Genomic DNA, 19,838 nt, shown 5'->3' on the forward strand with positions numbered 1-19,838 from the left:
AGTAAAAAGGATGATATTTGTCATAAACAGCCAAACATAATTTTCTAACAGATCCCATCAGTGACCCATCTAGTGTGAGAACAGAACAAGGCATCCACTTCAAAGCACTGTCTTGAAAACAACGAAGCTGAAATAAAGCCATTATTCCATGTTAGATCCTAACATGTTGGAAGATGTTAGACTTCTTCATAGATGTGTGAGGAATTTTTAAAAGGCTGTGTTTTTTTCCTCAGCTACTTTTCCTATTACTGAAGGGATGCCATTTATAACTGCTACAGTTCTAATATAACTCTATAAACACACAGTGCCCCCAACCTTTCCAGCACCAGGAACTGCAGCACAGATCCACTGCAAACACACACACACATCAGTGCTAACCTCACTAAGATAATCAAAGCACCCGGAGACTGGATATGCTTTAGTGACAAATTTGGCCACACTTTGCATGTTAATAAATCCTTTCCAAATGGTGTTGAGACGAGAGAGAAAGAGGGAAGTGTCGCTGTCCTGAGGTGAGCGTGGCTCTGCAACACTGCAAAACAAATCCAGACAGAAAGGTTACACAATGCAAATGAGGATGGACCCTTTTTTTTAAATTTTCTTCCCTCCTCCTACCGATTCAATACTTTCTTTTAAACAAATAACAAAATTTCTCCCAAATGCTTTGTTAACGTTTTCCATTAACTTGTTATTACTTAAAAATGCAACAAGTAACAAAAAATAAACTTGTAGCTGCAGACAGATAAAGAGATGCCAAAAGACATGACTTTTATAAAATTAAGTTACTACTGTAACTGTTGTGATTCCGAATCCATAACAAACTAATTGGAATTATAGACTTCCCACTAATTAAGTCAAAATTATGCATCAGAAAGATTCTCAAGTAAAAGAATTTGCTATAAATAAAATTATTTCAACTGCAATTGCACTAGGATATACTCAAGAGTATTTGTTTTTACTATTATATGTACTCAGAATAGGAAAGAAATCCACTTCCTTCCAAGCTGATCAAGTGGTTAACTTAAGTTCATATTCGGATATAACAGTATTTTAATACAGGATGAAAATCTAGAAATGCCTTTAAACCATCTCTCCCAGTGTCAATATACATGCAAACTTTTAAGTCTGCATAATACCTCCAGTTTTATTTCCCTGCTGAAAGAGTGTAGAATCTTTGCTGTCAAAATACACTCATGCTCCGAAAATTTTACCAGCTAGAGAAGGCAAATGAGAGATGGGAAATGAAAAATGTGAATCAGGCTACCTGAACTTTAAACCTGAACATGCCTTTTAACTGAGGGAAAGGGGATGGGACATGGAACTGTGAAGAGAACCACAGGAGGGATTGTGGCAGCCTGGCTGGCTGCGGAGGATACGCACTTGATGTTGGGTGACTGATGAACCGCCAGGTATCTGGGATCTGGTGAGGAGGACGGTTTTGTTAATATGGATTTGGGGACAGTCATAGCTGGTTTGGAAGTTTCCTGTTTGGTTTCCCCCACTGAGACCTTCTCAGCTGCAGGCCCAGAACGCTGTGCCGGCGTCACAGTCCCGGAGGAGCTGCTCATGGCTGTCCTGGGGTCTCTGCCCGAAACCGTCACCGTTGTGACAACTGGGCCAGCACAAGAGGCAGGGAAAGCAGAGACCTCTTCAGGTACAGCAGAGTCTGTGCTGTTCTGGCTCTGGCTTGTAGGAATGTAAGTTCTTTCTGCAGTTGGCTGAGAAACTGTTTCTGCTGCTGGTTCAACATCGATGTCCATCGCGTCCTCAGCAACGGGCTCTTTGTCAGGCTCTGCTGCCGGGGCTGCTGCAGGACTTTCATACTTGGGCTGGACTTCTGGCTTTGATTTCTGCTCCACCTTTTTAGCAGAAGCCCCTAGCTTCATCTTCTTAGGTGGTACCTCATCTTCAGATGCTGAAATCTGACCTATAAATTTATTTCAAAAGCTTGAATTACTATTTAACAATAAAATAGTTTGGAGAAACTATTTCAAAAAAACAAATAAACAACACTCTTAACGTAACAGTTCTTTTACTTTGCCCAAGGTCAGCATTGTAAATACCTGTACAGATTCTGCAGTTCAGGTCAAAAAGATGGGCTCGATGTTGACTTGTTGTATCCTTCAACATGCTGCTAAAAACATCTAGAGAAGGAGCACTGTTCACATTGGGTGCAGTTCGGGTTGACTCCTGCTGTTCCTAAAAGTGAATAAAGCAAAAAATATTCCAGTTCATCATTAATGTCCACAATAAAGAAACACTTTGAAATCTGTTAATTAACTCCAGTTCTTTAAAAGAAAAAAAAAAACACATTAAAGTCCTTGGTTAAGGCATATCATGTTAGACAGAGTTCTCAAATGATATTTGTCCTCATTTCATTCCAGAGTGTTTTGAAGTAGAGAGTTAATGCTCAGAAATAGAAGATTTCTCTATAAATTGACAGCAAGGGCTGAAAAATATGCAGCATTTTTGAAATGCCTGCAAAATATGCTTATCATTGCTTGTTGCACTCCTTCACACTTAAAGAAAAATGCTCATAGCACACCTACTAGGTTGTGATATCCCTACAGTTTAATGAAACAACCTGCACTTCTGATGACAAATTTGAAGCCCTAGTTGCCATTTCTCCCCCTCAGTGTCCTTGTGCTGAAGCAACAGCCCCAGTACTTACATCAGAGTCAGACACTGGGGGAGAATCTTCCATACTGACAACTGGTACATGTTCCCGTTTTACAGCCGTTTTCTTGATTTCCTGAGATTTGCTTCGTGACTCCACCAACTGAGAGAAACAAAACCACAATGGTAAAACGTCCATATATTTAATTTATTATGTACTTTGTTATCGTTTGGCACATGGTAAAGGAAAAGACTACTGAAATTGAGCGTTATTAATTTAGTACAGGTGGTAAGGGTTGGCAAACTTGTATCTAAGGACACAGAGGAAATGATGTTACTTACTGCCTTAGCTGGTTTCTCTTTCCACACAGACAGTTCTTTAGACAAAAGTTCTTCTGGTTTCATTCTCACTAGTTTTGACAGTGAGATTTCCTCACGAAGGACACGATGAAAAAGTCCCTGAAAACAGAAGAATTTTGCTCATTATCCTCAATAACTCTCAGTATAACTGAATAGGAATGCCAGAAACTGAACAACCACTCTCCTGTTTCAAATCTATTGTAGAAATTAAAAGGTTTCAAGTGTTCTCTAGTGAATATTTTCATCTGTACCAGCAGCTGTTTTCTTCTTTTAAAGCACAGATATCAGGTATCCAACACATACTACAGAATGTCACAAGAGGAGAAATAGATGAAGTCTGTATTTATTTTAAGAAAGCCATTCTGAAATAAGTATTTCACACCAAATGCCCAAACTGAATAAATACCAATGACAAACAAAAGTAAGCTTTGAAATCCTACTTGGATAAAGCTACTGCTAAAAAGGTTTGAATGGCTTCATGATAATATTTTATGGTTTAATTTGTAAATCTCTATCTTGAAGCTCTGAATGTTGAGGGTAGAGTCTGACATACCATTGAAGCCCAAATGTACATTTCTGGATAAGTTCATTGTTTAAGAAAGTTCCAAACCTGGTTTTTGGGGTCCTTGAGATTGAACATGATGCTCCGGTATTTACTCTTGTATCTGTTGTCCGTAACTTGGAACAAATTAAACATCTCCTTTTCAATATTGAGTGCCACTTTCCCCACTTCACTCTCTGTCATGACCAGGTCATCACTGTCGTTGACTCTGTTGAAAACAAGAGCAGGTACATGCAGTTATGTCAGGTGTGAACGGTCAGCTACTGTCACAAAAACTAACTTTTCAGAGCTGACCTCGGCTGCTCCTCACCCAGGGAGGGCTCCAGACTCCTTAAAAAGACACCTGAGAGCCAAAGTCTATCTCAGGCAAACTTTAATTACTGCCCACAGATGGCCATGGAAGACAAGGTTTTGGGAAACCAAGTCAGCCTTTATTCCTGCTCATGGCACTGCAGTCATGAGAGGAGTTTTTCTGCCATGAGTGACACAGGGAGCCCAAGCACTTGAGTTTTGGTCCTAAATTCTCCACTGTGACCAGCATTTCCATTTCAGAGAGCAGTGCTCTATGATAAGTCTTGATGGGTGACATTACCTTTAACAATCATTGTGGGAAAATATGCCTTTCGTTTTTTATTTCCTTTTCCAAGTGATAGTTGCCCACAGACCAGAATTTCTCGTTGATTTTTATGCTGGGAGCAGAGGGAATCTGCCCCTCACTAAGCCTATAACCCTTCACTATGATATTTCCTGTACTATGTTCCCTACAAATCTACATCTCCATCACTGCCACCACCAGATTTTAAAACTCAAGAGCACCTGCATTATAAAAGCTTCTATGCTGTAATTTAATTCTTCAACTGCAATTGCCTCAATATAAATGGGATAGTGAGGTTTCTTTTTTAAAGGCTTTTTCACATACACATTTACTTTATATCATGAATTTTTATTTCAAGTATAAACCTGAAATGCCAATTGTACTTGTAGTAATTTGCAGCATAAATTCAATCCCTCAAAATTCTTTATCAACACATAAGAAAACCCTCTGCAGGCTAAACATTTACTTCTAGTTGTAGTGTCCTACATAAAATAAGTGCTTGAATTCCCACCTCTTCCATAAAATTTCTTTCAGGGATCGTCGAATATTTTGTCGAATCTGAGAGTTGGGCTGTGACTGGACAGGGCTGGCTGATGCTTTTGTTTGACTACTTCCAGCTGCAGCTGACATGGAAGGCAGTGAAGGCTTTTTGAGCCCTCCACCCAAACTGGAAGATGGAGCTGGTTTCTTGGAAACGGAAGAGCCATGAGGGAGAGGTGACTGTTTGGAAGGAACACTGCCTGATGAAGCCCAAGGTTTCTTGGGAATGACACCTTTGAAACTTCCAGCAGGTTTCAGTGGTGGTTTGGTTAGTGTTGTGTTAGAGTAGGATGAGGACTTCTTGGAAGGCAGATTTTTGGGGAGAGAAGGTGACTGTTTCTCCATTATAGACACAATGGTCTTCTTCGATGCCAGAGAGGACTCTGCTCTATCTTCATTCCTTTTCTCTTCCCTTTGAGCTGTTAAAACAAATTAAAAAATACAATATTAAAGGCTTAACTTTATAACTTCCTACTCATGAAGACCAGGTACCAATCTATAAAGAAAAATCTGTCAAATGCCATCTCCAGAGAATAACTGCAAGCAGGCAGTTTAAGCTATTTCCTCTCACTAGCTTTCTTAAAAGTGATTTTAAAAAAACATGCTGAGGTCGATATAGGGTTTTTTTGGTTCAAAATTTTGCTTACAAGAAAAATGAGGGGGAAAAAAGGCACCACCTTCAAAGATTCTGAGAGAGATTTCATGGTTAAGCTTCAAAAACTCTCACATGTAATAAAAAAAAAATAAAAATAAATATAAGGCAATACAACTCATTATCTACATTTAAGCAGAAAAATTCTCATAGCACCTTACAGAAGCAGTTTATCACAGAGGTTGACCTGATCACAGAGTCCATGAATTTGAAACTGCACTAATATTACCTTTAGTATTATTGAAGTTTGATAAACCTATTCAGTTCCTAGCTGAATCATAGATTTAGAGAATACTTAAACATTAATACTGCTGCTTAGGCTGTAGTCATCTAATTCCCACCATTCTCAAACTATTGCATTCACAGTATTCAGATTTTTCATTTAAACGTTTTTTTTGTTACTAGAATAATTGATACACATCATACACAAGAAAATCTATGAAGTCTTAAGTAAAAGCTCCAGTTTTCCCACATGTTGAAGACATCCATCCATCCATTTGTATTCTGGCACTGACAGGAACAATTCAACGCAGTAAAAAAAGCCAGAAGCACACCCCACCCTCCAGCAAACAAAACATCATTTACAAGACATCAGCCACAGTGGGCAAACACCAGCACAGAGATCTTGAGAGCTCAAACAAAGATGAGTTCTGAGGGAAACCACCAAAAAGCAACTCCTAAAATAGTTGTTTCAAATCCTGTTGAAGGTTTTTAGACGAATTAGCCCACAAGCCCTGGGTGCAAAGTGCAGGATACTTCCTGGGCAAAATCTGGGAGTTTTAACTTCAAGTAACTTCACCAAGGACCAATTGGTCCCCCTTCACCTTCCATATCTGCTGAGAGCAGAAATCACTAGGAAGGATCTAAACCATCCCATCTGTCTGTTCTGAGATGGACTTGAAGGGGACAAAGCCCTCCTGGGGGGTCTGGTTCAAGACACCCCACATATCAGCATAAGCCTCCAGTGGAATCATCCCTCAAACTGAGGAAGATCTGGAATGCTTAAGGGACATGTGATACTCGCTCATTTCAGGAAGAAATGGCCTTGCAGCCTAAAGTTCAGCTACCCCTGGACATCAGCAAATGCTTCCAGCAAAGATCCTCCTCGCCCCCTGGCCCTTTAACTGGTCCTCACTGCTGGCCCCACAGACACCAGTGGGAGACAAACCAAGAAATTATGCTGGACTTGACCTTTTGTAAGGTGAAATACAAGGGTGTGTGCTGAACTTCTGCTGGAACACAAGGAGAAGCAGCAGGACATCCAGAAACACTGTATCTTTACCCTGATTTTTTTCCTAGAAGCATTTTACAATTGAGGATTATTTCTGGGAGAGATTTAACTATTTATTAGAAGTGTAAAATAAAACCTGCTGCCACAGTACATTAAACCATTTCACAGGGTGTGATGATTTTGCCATAAAGAAGATTACAACCATTACCCTCACACTATTCCCAGTTTTCCTCAGAGGCTTGCTGTGGTTCCTGTCTGAGACAGGGAGACCTTTCGTATGACCCTCAGTGTCTCTCCACATGTCCTCCCTCTCCCCTACCCCACTAACACTATTCCAGTTGTCAGGAGGACTCTGGCACTCCTGTGAGGGAGGAAGGGGATAAGGAACTACTGCTGATGTTTTTTGTTTGGTCCAATTTGGTGCCCAGAACCTGAGAGGTCACCAGCCAACCTATTTTGAGATCAGTCTTGAACAGAGCGGAGGCGAATACCCAAAACGTGCACACTGGTAACTCTGCAGGAATTACTCTACTTCTGTTCTCTTTTTCCTGGTTTATTTTATCTTCTGCACAGAACAGTACCCTTTTGGGCAGGTGGGACAGCAGCACATTCTGTGACTTATCACGGAAAGGCAGGACAGCACAGCTTGGCTTTCAAAGCAATGACAGCAAATGTCAGTTCTCAGCACTAACACATTCAGTTGGTTTTGGCTTATAGCAGAAGTACAACTGTAAATTTGTACTTAATCCTATATCCCCTCTCTTTTTAATGATTAGTTCAACATATTTAACAAAAACTACACTGATAAAACTAAAAATAGCAGAACCAAGATGTATTATGTCCATCAGATGTTGCATATGAGAACTATACCCACACCTCACACCTTTCTGATACAAACAGCTATATCACAGTAAGATTATGAACTTGCAAAATAAATAAATAAATAAATAAGTAAAAGGTACTAGTACAAAGGTAGATTGAAGTTCCCAGGGTTGAAGGTCAGCCGAATCTGTAAGGTCCAAGGAGATGCAGAGGCATCCTTTACCTTTAGCCTGCCAGGTAACATCATGACTATTTAGAAAGGATTCTAAAGGTATGTAATTCTGTGCTTCTTCAGCCAATGGAAAAAATGCAAATAGTTCATAAGCATCATACAGGCCAGTTTCAAGCTACTATATCCCAATTACAGGTGTCTCCCTAGCAGGGCTTGTTGACTAGAGAAGTGGATGGTAGATTCTGCATATACTAAGTCACATGTGGCTCCTTCAGTGCTTCAGAACTGCCCAAAGGGACAGGTCACAGCAGTACCTGATGGACACTGCCCAATCGTGTGCATGTTTTGATAAAGAACCCAGGCTACTTAAATCCTACATATGCAAATAACCTGTGACAGCTGTAGATGAACCTCATCTCAACAAACCCTCTTAGACTGTTTTGACTATGAGAAACCAGAATTTTTGTCCTATCAAGTTTTGGTTTTCAGTGACAAGATCAATGTGCTGCCACATAATTAGCTGAAGGAACTCACTGTGTCCTTACACAGGTCTTGGATCCAATGCCCAGGAGCACCCAGAGGACAGTGGGGAAGGAGCAGGACTGGCAAGAGCCAGTGGGTGGCAGCTCAACCTCCTACTGACCAACCCCCAACACAAGCACAGGCCAAAGCTTACAGCACCTCCTGACAGGAATGGGAACATTGCCGGTGTGTGTTTGGAAGCAATAGCATATGTGCTCTTTCCAGAGACCAGTATTTCAACACGAGGGGAATTTTACTTCTGAACAGATGCCAGGGTTGTTCAGCAAATGGATGGGACATATCATGTACCAGGGACTCCCTCAGACCACGATTTCAAAGTGCTCGGCCGTGAAGTCCACAGGCAGCTTGAGGAGAAGGCACAGTCAAAGCTACTGTACACACCAGCCATTGTATTTTATACTGTGGGGGTTTGGTCCTTTCCATCAGTAGCTCCAGTGTACCTACAATAAATGCTCTTAAACAAATTTAAAATAAAAGGATGAGAAAAACACTGAACATCAGTCTACTCTGGCCAAGAGAATAACAGGGAGTTCCACCACAGGCAGATCAGTGCCAGAATAAGACAATTAGTGGCTCTTCTACTCAGCACTTTTAACACACAGGTGAAACTCCTTGGTCTGATGTTAGAAAGTAACCATTAAACTATTTAAAACAAAACATTAATTCCTATTTGCCCCATTTTGTCCCATGGGACATTTGTTAGGACAGGAACCAGATCCTTACTGACTGGAGAGAGGGGTGGGCAGAAGGGACCGAGGTCCAGATGGAGCTGAGCCAGCTCATTCCCAGGGTGAAACCCAACGAATCCTGTGGCAGAAATCAGCGCATTCCTCCCAGGCTTAAGGAACAGCATTACTGTGGTACGTTCACTACAGACAGCAGTAGAATCTCTCCCACCAGATGTCAACAGACACAGAACCCCTCCCCTGAGGAAATTCCCCGCGCAGCAAAGCCATAGACATTACAACACACAGCAGGACAGAACTGCCACATCATCTGCTGTACAGAGGAGCCCGGTGCTTACAGGTACTTGTGAACATCTCAACATGGTGTCTCAGCAGTGCCATGCAGTTGTGGAAGCCCAGTTCAGCAGGATTTCCAGTGTAGGGCTCCTTAGCTTTGCATGAAGGATTTGCAGGCTCGTATCACAGTCCCTAACTGACAACCAGAGGCTGTTTTACACCACCAGCATCCATATTATCCAAAGGAAACTTCGCTTCCCCTCTGATCTTTTAAAAATATTTCTGTATAGCATTCAAGCCTGTTCTGGTTCTTCCCCCTTTCCCTCTCCACCCAATCTTTCTTTGGAATAGTAGCTTTTGAAAGCCACTTCAAAAACTACCCCACCACCATCCCTGGTTTCTATTTAAATTATCTCAGTTGTGATGAGCTGTTTTGCTGGAGACATTATTTAGTATTTCCAGTTTTTAAATACCAGGAGAAATGTGCTATTCTTTTTCTCTATATAGTTTTAAAATTATTCAAATCACAGTTCTTCAAAGAACTTTAACTTCTGGCTCTAGCTGACGCTAAAACTTTTAAATGCAATGTAGTTAAACCACAGGCTGTTACACCTGAAGAGCCCATTTCACAATGACTGGTAAGGCTGGGTTTTGCTGTTTTAACTTTTTTTTAAAAAAGATCACAGCTACTACCGCAGACATTAAAAAGACTGCTGTGAAAGATATCTGGCAGCCATGAAAGCTGTTACAGAGTACTATGAGAAGTTTCTGTGCAGAATTAAGATTTTGGCATAAGGTTGTTCATGTCCTACTGTCTCTAGTTCCACCTTAACGTTTCCCTGTGTTCTCTTCCATCCACATTAATCTACTTTTTTCTTCCCCCAGGATGAAATTCCTCCAGGCAGTGTGTGAGGAGCCGACAGCTGCATCGCATCCAGCTTGCACAGGACCATCCACAGCGCAGGCCCAAGGGAGCAGGATGTCGGGAATCGATCCCTGGAGGAGACACTGCCCAGCACAGAGGCAGCCCAAGCATGTGTGGGTTTTACTGTTCCTTTTCAGACTTCTCCATCGCTAGAGTTTTAGGGACAAAACAAAACCAAAACCCCACAACTAACTTTCAGGCTTATGCACAGTATACAAGTTTGTGTGGCACAACAGTAAGAAAGCTGGTAATTAACATTTTTCTGTAACAATAAAAATAAATCTGTAAAATTCCACAGTAGGAGTAATTAAACCTAAAAAAGAGAGAACAGCTCCTTGTGATCCACCTGTCCAAAAGTGGATCATTTACTACACTTTGAAGGATTTGTATGTCCTTAAAGGAGGGGGGGGGGGGGGGAAATCACACTAATGCAGCATTGCAGCTGTTAAAACCCCCAAAATACCTGTTAGAAAGTATTGACACAGCCTGTATAAGGCTGGACAGCACTGAGCAATTATGTACTGTGAGAAGAGCTGATCTCCACAGAGAGGCACCTGCACTGGCCTTCACAGCAGCTCAACCAGCTGAGAGGAATGCAGGTTGCAGAGCCCAGCAGAGGCAGTCAAGTCACCTGCTCAGGAACTGCCCTGCCAGCACTTTGGGTGTCACACACAGCTTGGCCTCACAAGTCCCGCTCGGTCCTGTGGCTCCTCTGGCTCAGACACAGGTGGCTGCAGTGGCCGTCCCTGCGCCGTCACTCCAGCGCTGCCGTGTCCGGTGCGGGTGTAGGGAAGGTGAGGGCAGCCCACTCTGGCACAGAGCACAGCACAGCAGCACAGGCTCCTGGCCTACAGAAGATGAAATAACTCTCCTGTATTCACCAGTTACCTAAGAACTGCATTTCTCCCCTCCGTAAAACTGCTGAAGCAGAGGATGGGCAGGATTTGTCAACCTTAGAACTGATGTTGTTCAACAGCTTCCCTGTGCCACTCAGCCTTGTCCTGAGTGGACTTGCCCACGCAGGTGTGGCCCTTCCTCCATGACTTGACAGAAATAACCTGAAGAGAGCAGAATTTAACCAAACCCCATCACCCCGATGCAGAGGCTGACATCAAACTTTAATCCACGATTCTTCCGACGGGAAATCTTTTGATGCATCACCCAACTTAAAAACCTGAACGAAAGACACAGGTGAGCTGGTGCTTTAGCTGTCAGTCCTAAAGCACTCCACAAGGGGAAGCTACTTACCAGCTCCGAGCCGTCCCCCGGGAGCAGCTGTGCCCAGTCCCAGGCTGGGGCCGTGTGTCGCAGCCGCTGGGTGCCCCTGAAGCCCCCTCTGGCGGCACCGAGCACCGGTGCCCGCGGCTGTGCAGGTGAGGGGCTCTGGAACCGCTGCAGCTCCTCGCCTGTTCAACTGTTCTGACACCTGCTTTTGCTGGACTTTTGGTCATTTCCCTTAAACCCAGCTTACTGCTAGTTCTAACTCAGAAATGTTGAACTACTCTTACAGCAGTTCCAGTGTTAGTTTTCCCTGGAAACTGCCCACAGGTCTGCTTCCACTTTCAAGACAGAAATCAGTTTATTGAACACTCGTGTCTGAGGTGTGCTGCCTGCCCTGCTGCTGTTCTCCTAAAGACTCTATCAGCTCTAATTTGCACTGCAATTAAGCTGCCTGTGTGCCAAGCCTTTACATTCAGGCACACAAAGAAATCAAACCTGTCTTTAAATTTAGGAGACTCAGAGACAAGAGCCTGCTGTTTCTGTGGTGATTTCTCTGCATTCAAGCCAACATGTAACTCTAAGCTCATGCAAATCTGTACCTTTGACATATAGGCTTTATTTTAATCTACATGAGATTATACTGATCTATCTGACTTGTGTCAGACGACTGCATTTTCAATACTACCCCGCACCCCGAGTGAGAGAGAGGCACTATGTGCTGCTGCAAAAAAAGGGCTTATTTTCCAGACTGTTCATGGATTGGTATCATCACTCCTTGCAGGGACAGGCCATCTTCAGGTTCCAAGTTCAGCACAGATCGGACACAGCAAATCATCAGCAGACTTGACTCAAAATGCAAGTGAACATCTCAAAAAAACCCTTTTATTTGGGGACTAGCAAAGAACTTTTTCACTGGCTATGCAGTCAAGTGACCAAGTTCAAAGAACTGAAGTAAAATTAGTAAAAGAAAGCAAAACAGCAAGAGGGTGGTGAGTGTTTTTAATCAAACTTTCATCACTTTCAGTGTTGATGACAAGAGATAACCACCCTCATATGCATAGTGCCTCTGTAAGTGATACCAGGTTTCTGCCCCCCAACCCTTCCCCTCAGCAATGGTTCCTCACTGAAGCCAAGCACCCCTGATGGCAGGAGTGCTGGCCTGCTGTCTCCAAGTGCCTTGGGGGTGTTGGGTGCTTCAAAGGCAAAATAGGAACATGCCAGGAGCAGGGACCAGCCTTCCTAACTTAAAGAGACAGGGCAAAAATCTTCACATGGCTGAGCCACATGGCAGGTGTAACATACCTTGCAGAGCAGAGACGGGGAGCTCCAGCAGTTCACAGTCAGGAGATGATAATGGCTCCCCAAGGATCCCACTGCTCCTTTTAACTGGCTGGGTCCCAGAGGATGTTGGCTTCAGCAGCCACTATGGTCTGCCTCACTCCACAGGCAGGGCTCAGGCCCTGAGCCAGCCCCTGGACCAGCAGACCCCCAGGCCAGCATAGCCCTGCCAGCACCACGATGGGAGTTCAACACTGGAGCTGCTGTGGTACACCAGCCACTCCTGTACTATGACCCTTCCAAAGCCAGAAATTCTCCAACATGAATTTCTCAGAAGTTCTGGCAGACTCATCTTGGGTATGCTCATCATTATTTGGTCTTGCAGCAGCCTTCCTGAAAACTCCTCTCGTTACAAAGGTTTAGGCCAGGCCTACACACAGGGCAGCCACATGTCCAAGAAAATGGCCAGTAACAAAATAAATGTTACATTTTATTTCCCCGGTACTATGCAATACTTAGTGCCTCTCAGTATGGACCTACACTGCACAATATAGTATTAAGCAAAGACACCTTGGCTTTGTAGGAGTTAATCCAGGTGCCAGAAGTAGTTCAGTTATAAGAGTATGGAACCTGGCAGAGCCTAGTTTTTTTCCATGGGGTAGCAGTCAAACCCAAAAGGCATCCAGTTTAACTACAATCAGTCCCTGCAGACAAACATACGTATGGCTTAAGAAGCAAAGTTTAAGTAAAATATATTTTAACAGTTAAGCTAAACCAAGAGCAGTATATCCACATCCACTGCACTCAACTGAGTCACAACTTCAGCTGGTGCAATCTTGCCCAAAGAGCAGCATTAAATTGGCACCAGCCTGTGTGCAGACAAAGCCTTACTTTCTTCTCTTCACAACAGTACTTACAGTTCCCTACACCACTTTCACACTCTGAGCCATAACTCCTGTCTTTACTGTACTCTATTTTGCCCCTGCTCTCTTTAGAGTGGTATGTTTTCTTTCTTTCCTGCTCTCATTACAGAGAGGAAGAGAAACAGATACAAGAAAAAGCATACATAAGTGATGCATGCTATAATCCTGGCATTTCAATATGCACATTTTCTGTTGGTGGGGTAACCCAGTATCACTGCGTTCCCTTCACAAAGTCTCTGTATTTTGTTAGAGGTGTACAGGAACAAGGAGTCCAAGATCTTTAACTATACAAGCAAACACTATTCACTTTGTGAACAGCTTGAGTGCAGAAAAGTTCAGCTGCAGAAGAAATGAAAAAACGTGAAAGGGGATAACAAAAGGCAATTTTTATCACCAGAGTCAGGGCTCCCACTTTCCAGGAGGTGGCAGCGTTGTCTCTTCATAATTCCCCACTGGAAACCAGGAGCGGGATCACAAACACTGTGGTTTTCTCTGAAGGAAACAGTCCCACTCATCACCAACTTCTGTGAAATACTGGTGTCAAGTAAGATATTACCATAAATCGCTATAAATTCACACTTTCCCTGTCTGCAGTTACGTAAACAGAAGTTAAGAGGTTTGATGTGACAAGTGCTTTTTACTCTGAAGTTCTGCCACAAGAACAATTAATAGGAAATACATTTAATGTTAGGGTTTTTTAAATCTAATAAACCCTGCTCAGTCTCCTGTATGCTTAGTTGCTTTTCTCAATAAAAGCAGTTAAGATGTTTTAGCACCTGAATTGAGTAAATTATTAGTTCCTGTATTCTTTTTAAGTCTAGTAAGTCAGGTGAACTTCAAAGTGAATACGTAGTACATTTATGATTGGTTAGTTTAAAAACTGGGATACTGCAAATGTTTATCCTTTCCCCTCCCCTTTTGGATATGTTTTCTATTTCAAAACTGCAGATACATTTGCTGTTGATTTCTATTTGAGAATTAACAGCAAAAATACAGAGAAAAAAACAACACTATTTTCCAAGTGTTGCTCTGTCAATAAAAACCTGAGTTCAAGTGCTTCAGACATCCACTGATGCTGCTGACAAACATCTGCATCAGCAAACTCCATGTCTGGACTGTTCCTTTTCTCCATTTCCACTGGGCAGCAGTGAATGCAACAGACAAATTTTGTATTAAATGCAATATATGACACAAAAGCCCTCAGCAGAGCCAAATAAGCAGTGGACACAAAACTGCTTTTATGGTTCCTTTGTGTAAAAAAGTGTTTGTATTATGCTGCTTTAAGCTTGTGCTCTGCTAGTGTAATTAAGGATAACACTTCTATTATTCTAAGATGTCAGTCTGCAAGCAAAACTGACACGTTTCAGAAATCATGCTGGGTGGAGCTTCCCCAAAAACACCACAAAGATCTTCCTAGATAAACCAGAGCCTGGTTTGCTTTCATCTCCTGTGACATGAACATGAGCTCACTAACATGGACCCCTGAATGACATTCATAAATCTCAACAATCCACACACTTGTATCAATTTGGAAGCCAGGATGACTTCTGAAATTCAATATCAAAGGATATTAAATGGATTCCAATTTTCCTAATGGAAGTAGAAGTGGCTCTTCTGAAAGGAAATGTGGCTCATACCCAATTGGCTCTTATATGTGTAGTTCAAATACTGGCTGCAACTTTAAAAGTACTTGTATTTAATATTCACTCATCAAAGCAAGTTCAAGGTATTTCCCACTCTAGTTACTAAATGAACCAAAGGGATTATTTTCACTGGGCACATAAAGATGGCAGTGTGACTAACCAGGCACCAAGTTTTGGTGTACAAAGTCACTTCCAAGTACAGCTCTAACTCATCCCCCTAAAAAGCCACAGAAAAATTGAGAAAAAACACAAGCTAATGGAGTAACAGAAGAAAAAAAACCCAACACTGTTCTGAATAACTGCACAGCACTAGCACTAAATATCCCTTTTTTTAAAATAAATGCAGAGAAGGTTGGGAGGAGAAAAGTGGGCCTGGTGGTGGGCTTAGATGCAAATTTACTACATGCTCCTACCACCCAGTACTTCTTTAGGAGTGGCTTGATTTTCTTCTTGGTACTACTTAACAAAGCTACTGTCTCATGTAATAACAAAATCCTTCCATCTGACAAGTACAGAGTAAATGTATAAAGTAAATCCATGTCAGAAATGATAAACTGACTAATGGAAAGAGTATTACAGAGAGTAATTCTCTAATCATGTTAAGTTTCCTTAATTCCTAAAAGGTCTCGTGCACTGAAGTTGCAAATAAGGATTTGCTGAACATGGCTGGAAGCTCTGGGAGAATGCAGGCAGCACCTGAAACACTGCATTTGGAAGGATCCCATCCTTTGCCTCCTCTGGACTACAAGTCCTTCATAACCAATGTTCAGAAATACTCATTTCTAAACAGGGAGTCACTTTAAGATGTGCCTAAACCAGATTATATGTTTGGTCCAATAAATGTGTTTTCCTTGGCAGATTAGCTCAGACTTAAAGACTTCTCACTTTTAGATACCTGAAGAGAATTGAGAGGACTCTCAGGAATTTCCCTAATGCTGTAACTTCTAGGTTTTGAACAGCTTATAAAGATTCCTTAAATAAATAAAATCTGGTAGAATACTCTTGCAGATGATGCACTGGCAGCTTCTCAGGAAGATTACAGTTCAAAATCATCCATTAAAAAGCAGGACACATTTTTTCACGAATATATAAGACCGTTTAACTGGGCATTTAGCACAGAGTCCCCAGATATCAGTGCAACTTACCTTAATAAAAGCAATCTCAAAGTTCTTCCTTGCATTTGATATGAGAGTTCTTCATCACACAAACTGGGTTGTTCTCTGTTTGTTACTAATACATATATTTTGGAACCAATTTAACTATTTAGCTACAGGAATCCGGTTTTCTATTGGAATTGGTTAAATCTGTAAAACCTCCAGTGTGGTAAAACTTAAAAGCAACCTCCCCTAAAAAAAACCCTCAATCATTGTGTCTCAAAATCTGTATTCCTGTCTACTGAGAAAAAACCCAAACCATTTAGCAATAAGGACATTTTAAGTTAGATGGTTCTATGAACATCTGTAATTGTATTGAATAGTCTTTCTCTCTGAATCTTACTTATGTTTAAAACAAATTTTTTTCTGATAAAAAAGCTAAAGTTTCTTTAAAAGGATCTTAAAAAAATGCAGGTTAATTAAAGTATGTACCTTCAGGGATTTCACTATAAAAGAGGTACAAGGCCTAAATAACAAAATACTTAAGGAAAAATTATAACCTGATGGGGGCAGACAACATTAAAATATACCTGGTATGTCTACTATGTACTATGATAATGAACAGAAATTTAAGTTGGCTGGTGTTCCCTCAGTGTTTAAAAATTGTAACTAAAAAACCTCATCTTAAATATGACCTAAAAACTTACCAGTTACTTTACGTATAAGTGTTCAATAACTAGGTTTACTTCTGAAAATAAAATGTAAATTGGCTGAGGTGTGGTTACAAAGCAGTGAGAACTGAATTTCTGAATTCATTAATCTTCAAGTGAATAAACATGAGACACCAGGTCGTGTGGTTGTAACTGTGATACGTCAGATTTCATCTGACGTTTCATAACTGCATTATAAAACTACTTAGATGAAGTCAATCAAAAAATGTCATAAGCAGAAGGACTTGTTCAGCCTTCACAGCAGTATTTACTTACCTTCGTATGAGTTACAAGGATGCTACTCAAAACCTGCAAAAATATGCAAGGCAATACCTCTGCCCAACATCCACTGGAGACGTGTTCTTGTGTGTGTGGGTAACGTGTGAAGTATGAACATAGAAAGGGAAAAAAAAGAAAGAAAAAGATAAAAAGAGTCCTGCCTCCCCCCAACTTAAAAGTAAAGAATGGTCCTTAAATTATTTCATGTAGGGAAGAAAAGCAGCAGGAATATACTTGACAGTTAAAAGCTGTTTGCAGAAGTGTCAAGTATCGTTGGATACCACGTTGGAGATTTCATTCTCGGCACCAGGCACTGAAAATGCAAGACCTGAGAGACAGGTGCCAAATCTAAATTACAAAAATACAATTCAAATTAGTACAGGCAATTGCTGATTCATGGTGCACACTGCACGGCCTTCTGGTAAAACTTAACACAAATGTATCAATACTTACCTTCCAGATTAGAAACAGATACTGTCTCTATGGGAAAAATTTCAAGCTTAACCATGTAGTTTTCATCCAGAAATCAGTTGGGTAGATCAACAGGCTCTTAATCATACAACTGTCATATGATACAAATGAAACTTCTAAAAGTGTCTCTCATTTGTGTGTATCTGTGTGCGAATCTTTGAAGGTGGAGAAAGGTAGCTTGGTGCCACAGTAAGAAAAAAACCCCCAAATCCTACACTCCCTAGGTCTTGCAGAGCCAAGAATGGATGGGTATTCAAAGAAAATATGATTATTCAGGAATATCCCTATGCGATACATACATTTGAACAACAGTGCAGGTGAAATGGCAGCAGTCCTTTCAGGCTTTACAGCATTGTAATTATGATCGCTGGCCCAGGACGGTGTCACGGGTTCTGCTGGTGGCTCTCTAGCAACAGGTTGAGTGTTTGCCTCAGTCTTGGCCACTGTCACAACAGTCTTCTTCATGTTCACCTCTCTTTTCTCAGGCAATTGTCTCTTTTGGTTGGGAAGTGGTTTGATACTCGCCTGTATAATTAAAAGAGGTTTGATTACTAATAATCATCGAATATACTGTATTTTACAAACAAGCAGAGATATAGTTACACACACGTAGAACAATTTCTTTTACAGTAAACTCCAGCAAAGAACCTGAAATGATGTAATTTCACATTCAAATTTATAAAGCAAAGGTGATAGACAGGATAACTTCAGGAAAAGGGAATGGTAAAGAGACCACTTGAAAACAACAGTATTTATCAACAGATTGGGGGGTGTTTGTTTGTTTCTCTCAAAAACTACCATCCACTTTTTAGTGGTTTCAAAAGTAAAAGGCTCTGTTTTCATCTTTGTTCTTCACAAAGCACACATACAATGCAGTCATGTTATTACACAATTCACAGTAGTTTCAAATTACTGTCCAAAACCCAGTAATTTAGAGTTTAAAAAAGTAAAATTAATTTGAATTAAATTAAAATAAAAAATATGTACTTCTTATACTTTTTTTAAAGGTAAATTAATCTGGAATTAATTCCTTTTTTTAAAGTGCATTGCCATCTAGAATACACTTGCAAGCAACTATCCCCATCTAGAGGCAGTTATTAAGATTTTTTTTTTTTAAAAGTGACAGGAAAATATTTTACTGTCAGAAGAATTAAACAATGTTGGTACCACAGAAAAAGGCAAGAGAACAACAAAAGAATAATAAAAAGCTCCTCTTCAATGCAGGACTTGGCAATTCATTTGACTCAAAAAAGAGAGCACAGAAAAAAGCCACCGTACTTCACGACAACTGTTCTGGATCAGGAACACGAACTTACCTGCTGCTGAGATTTTGGCATGCCAGGTTTTTCAGATTTTGGTTTGATCTTCTCTTTAGGTTTTGGTTTTGCATCTTTGCCAGAACTTAGAATCTTCATGGTGGCTGCAGCGTGTTTGAGAATGCAGTCGTTGCTGCAGTACACGGAGTCGGGCTGAGCCACGTTGAAACAGCCGGGACCGATGCACTTGGATGCACCAGGAGCTTCCATCACCTACGGGGTGAAAGGGAGTGAGCTCAGCCTTCAAAGGGGAAATAACAGGAATGTGCCTTTGGAACATGGAGAAACGCTTACACACTGTATGTGCAGCCTGCAGCTCTGCCAGTGACCTGACAATGGCCAGTGTGAAAGCGGCTGTCACTCAGGACACAACAGAAACAACCCAAACAAAGGTAAGAGTTTCGCTCTCTTAACACGGTATTTTCAGAACGTGCTGCATTATCAAGTTGTTAGTCTAGCACTGAAATAAAGGAGACTGGCTTCCTAACTTTTCAAATCCCATAAGCACACAAATGCTTTTTTCCTGATCCTCTGCATCATGTGAGAGATCTCCTTAGTAACTCACAACTGGTTTCTCCTGAGTAAGGTCTCTAAAGTGCATTTTATTTCTATATCCCCATCAGCTGCTGTCCTCAGCCATGCACACGTGCAAGAGGAAACACTCAGCTATTCAGGTGTAGAGATTATTCTTGCTCTAGAGATTTACCAATTTTAAATGTAGAAGACTCCAACTTACATTAAAAAAAAAATAATTTTCCCAGATAACTTTCCACAGCCTCCTACTTCTTACACATTTAGAGGTTTGCACATGCAATTTCTATTTTCCTTCACTTCAAAATTGCTCTCCATTTATACAGAAGTGTTACATATGAAACACTTCCTCTTCTAATGTTAAGATTCAGAAAATAGCACATTCCTTGAAA

The 19,838-nt window shown here is 41.2% G+C and overlaps 1 protein-coding gene across 4 annotated transcripts in view; it reads right to left on the reverse strand.

The window, feature by feature from the left end:
• DIDO1 (death inducer-obliterator 1) overlaps nucleotides 1-19,838 on the reverse strand; it is a 54,847-nt gene that overhangs the window by 11,750 nt on the left and 23,259 nt on the right. For 3 of the 4 annotated variants that reach the window (XM_017815257.1, XM_017815256.1, XM_017815255.1), the window contains exons 6-14: nucleotides 18,916-19,128; nucleotides 17,899-18,124; nucleotides 4,645-5,092; nucleotides 3,587-3,746; nucleotides 2,959-3,075; nucleotides 2,672-2,779; nucleotides 2,064-2,199; nucleotides 1,381-1,927; nucleotides 379-532 (exon numbers count right to left, since the gene is read on the reverse strand). In XM_017815257.1, coding sequence (XP_017670746.1) covers nucleotides 379-532; nucleotides 1,381-1,927; nucleotides 2,064-2,199; nucleotides 2,672-2,779; nucleotides 2,959-3,075; nucleotides 3,587-3,746; nucleotides 4,645-5,092; nucleotides 17,899-18,124; nucleotides 18,916-19,128 — 2,109 coding nt within the window. Of the gene's footprint in view, nucleotides 1-378; nucleotides 533-1,380; nucleotides 1,928-2,063; nucleotides 2,200-2,671; nucleotides 2,780-2,958; nucleotides 3,076-3,586; nucleotides 3,747-4,644; nucleotides 5,093-13,214; nucleotides 15,081-17,581; nucleotides 18,125-18,915; nucleotides 19,129-19,838 lie in introns of those variants that run through there. The other variant, XR_001874881.1, reaches the window with a different exon arrangement.

Source organism: Lepidothrix coronata, unplaced genomic scaffold (assembly GCF_001604755.1).
Source record: "Lepidothrix coronata isolate B3197 unplaced genomic scaffold, Lepidothrix_coronata-1.0 Scaffold49, whole genome shotgun sequence".
NCBI classification, from domain to species: domain Eukaryota; kingdom Metazoa; phylum Chordata; class Aves; order Passeriformes; family Pipridae; genus Lepidothrix; species Lepidothrix coronata.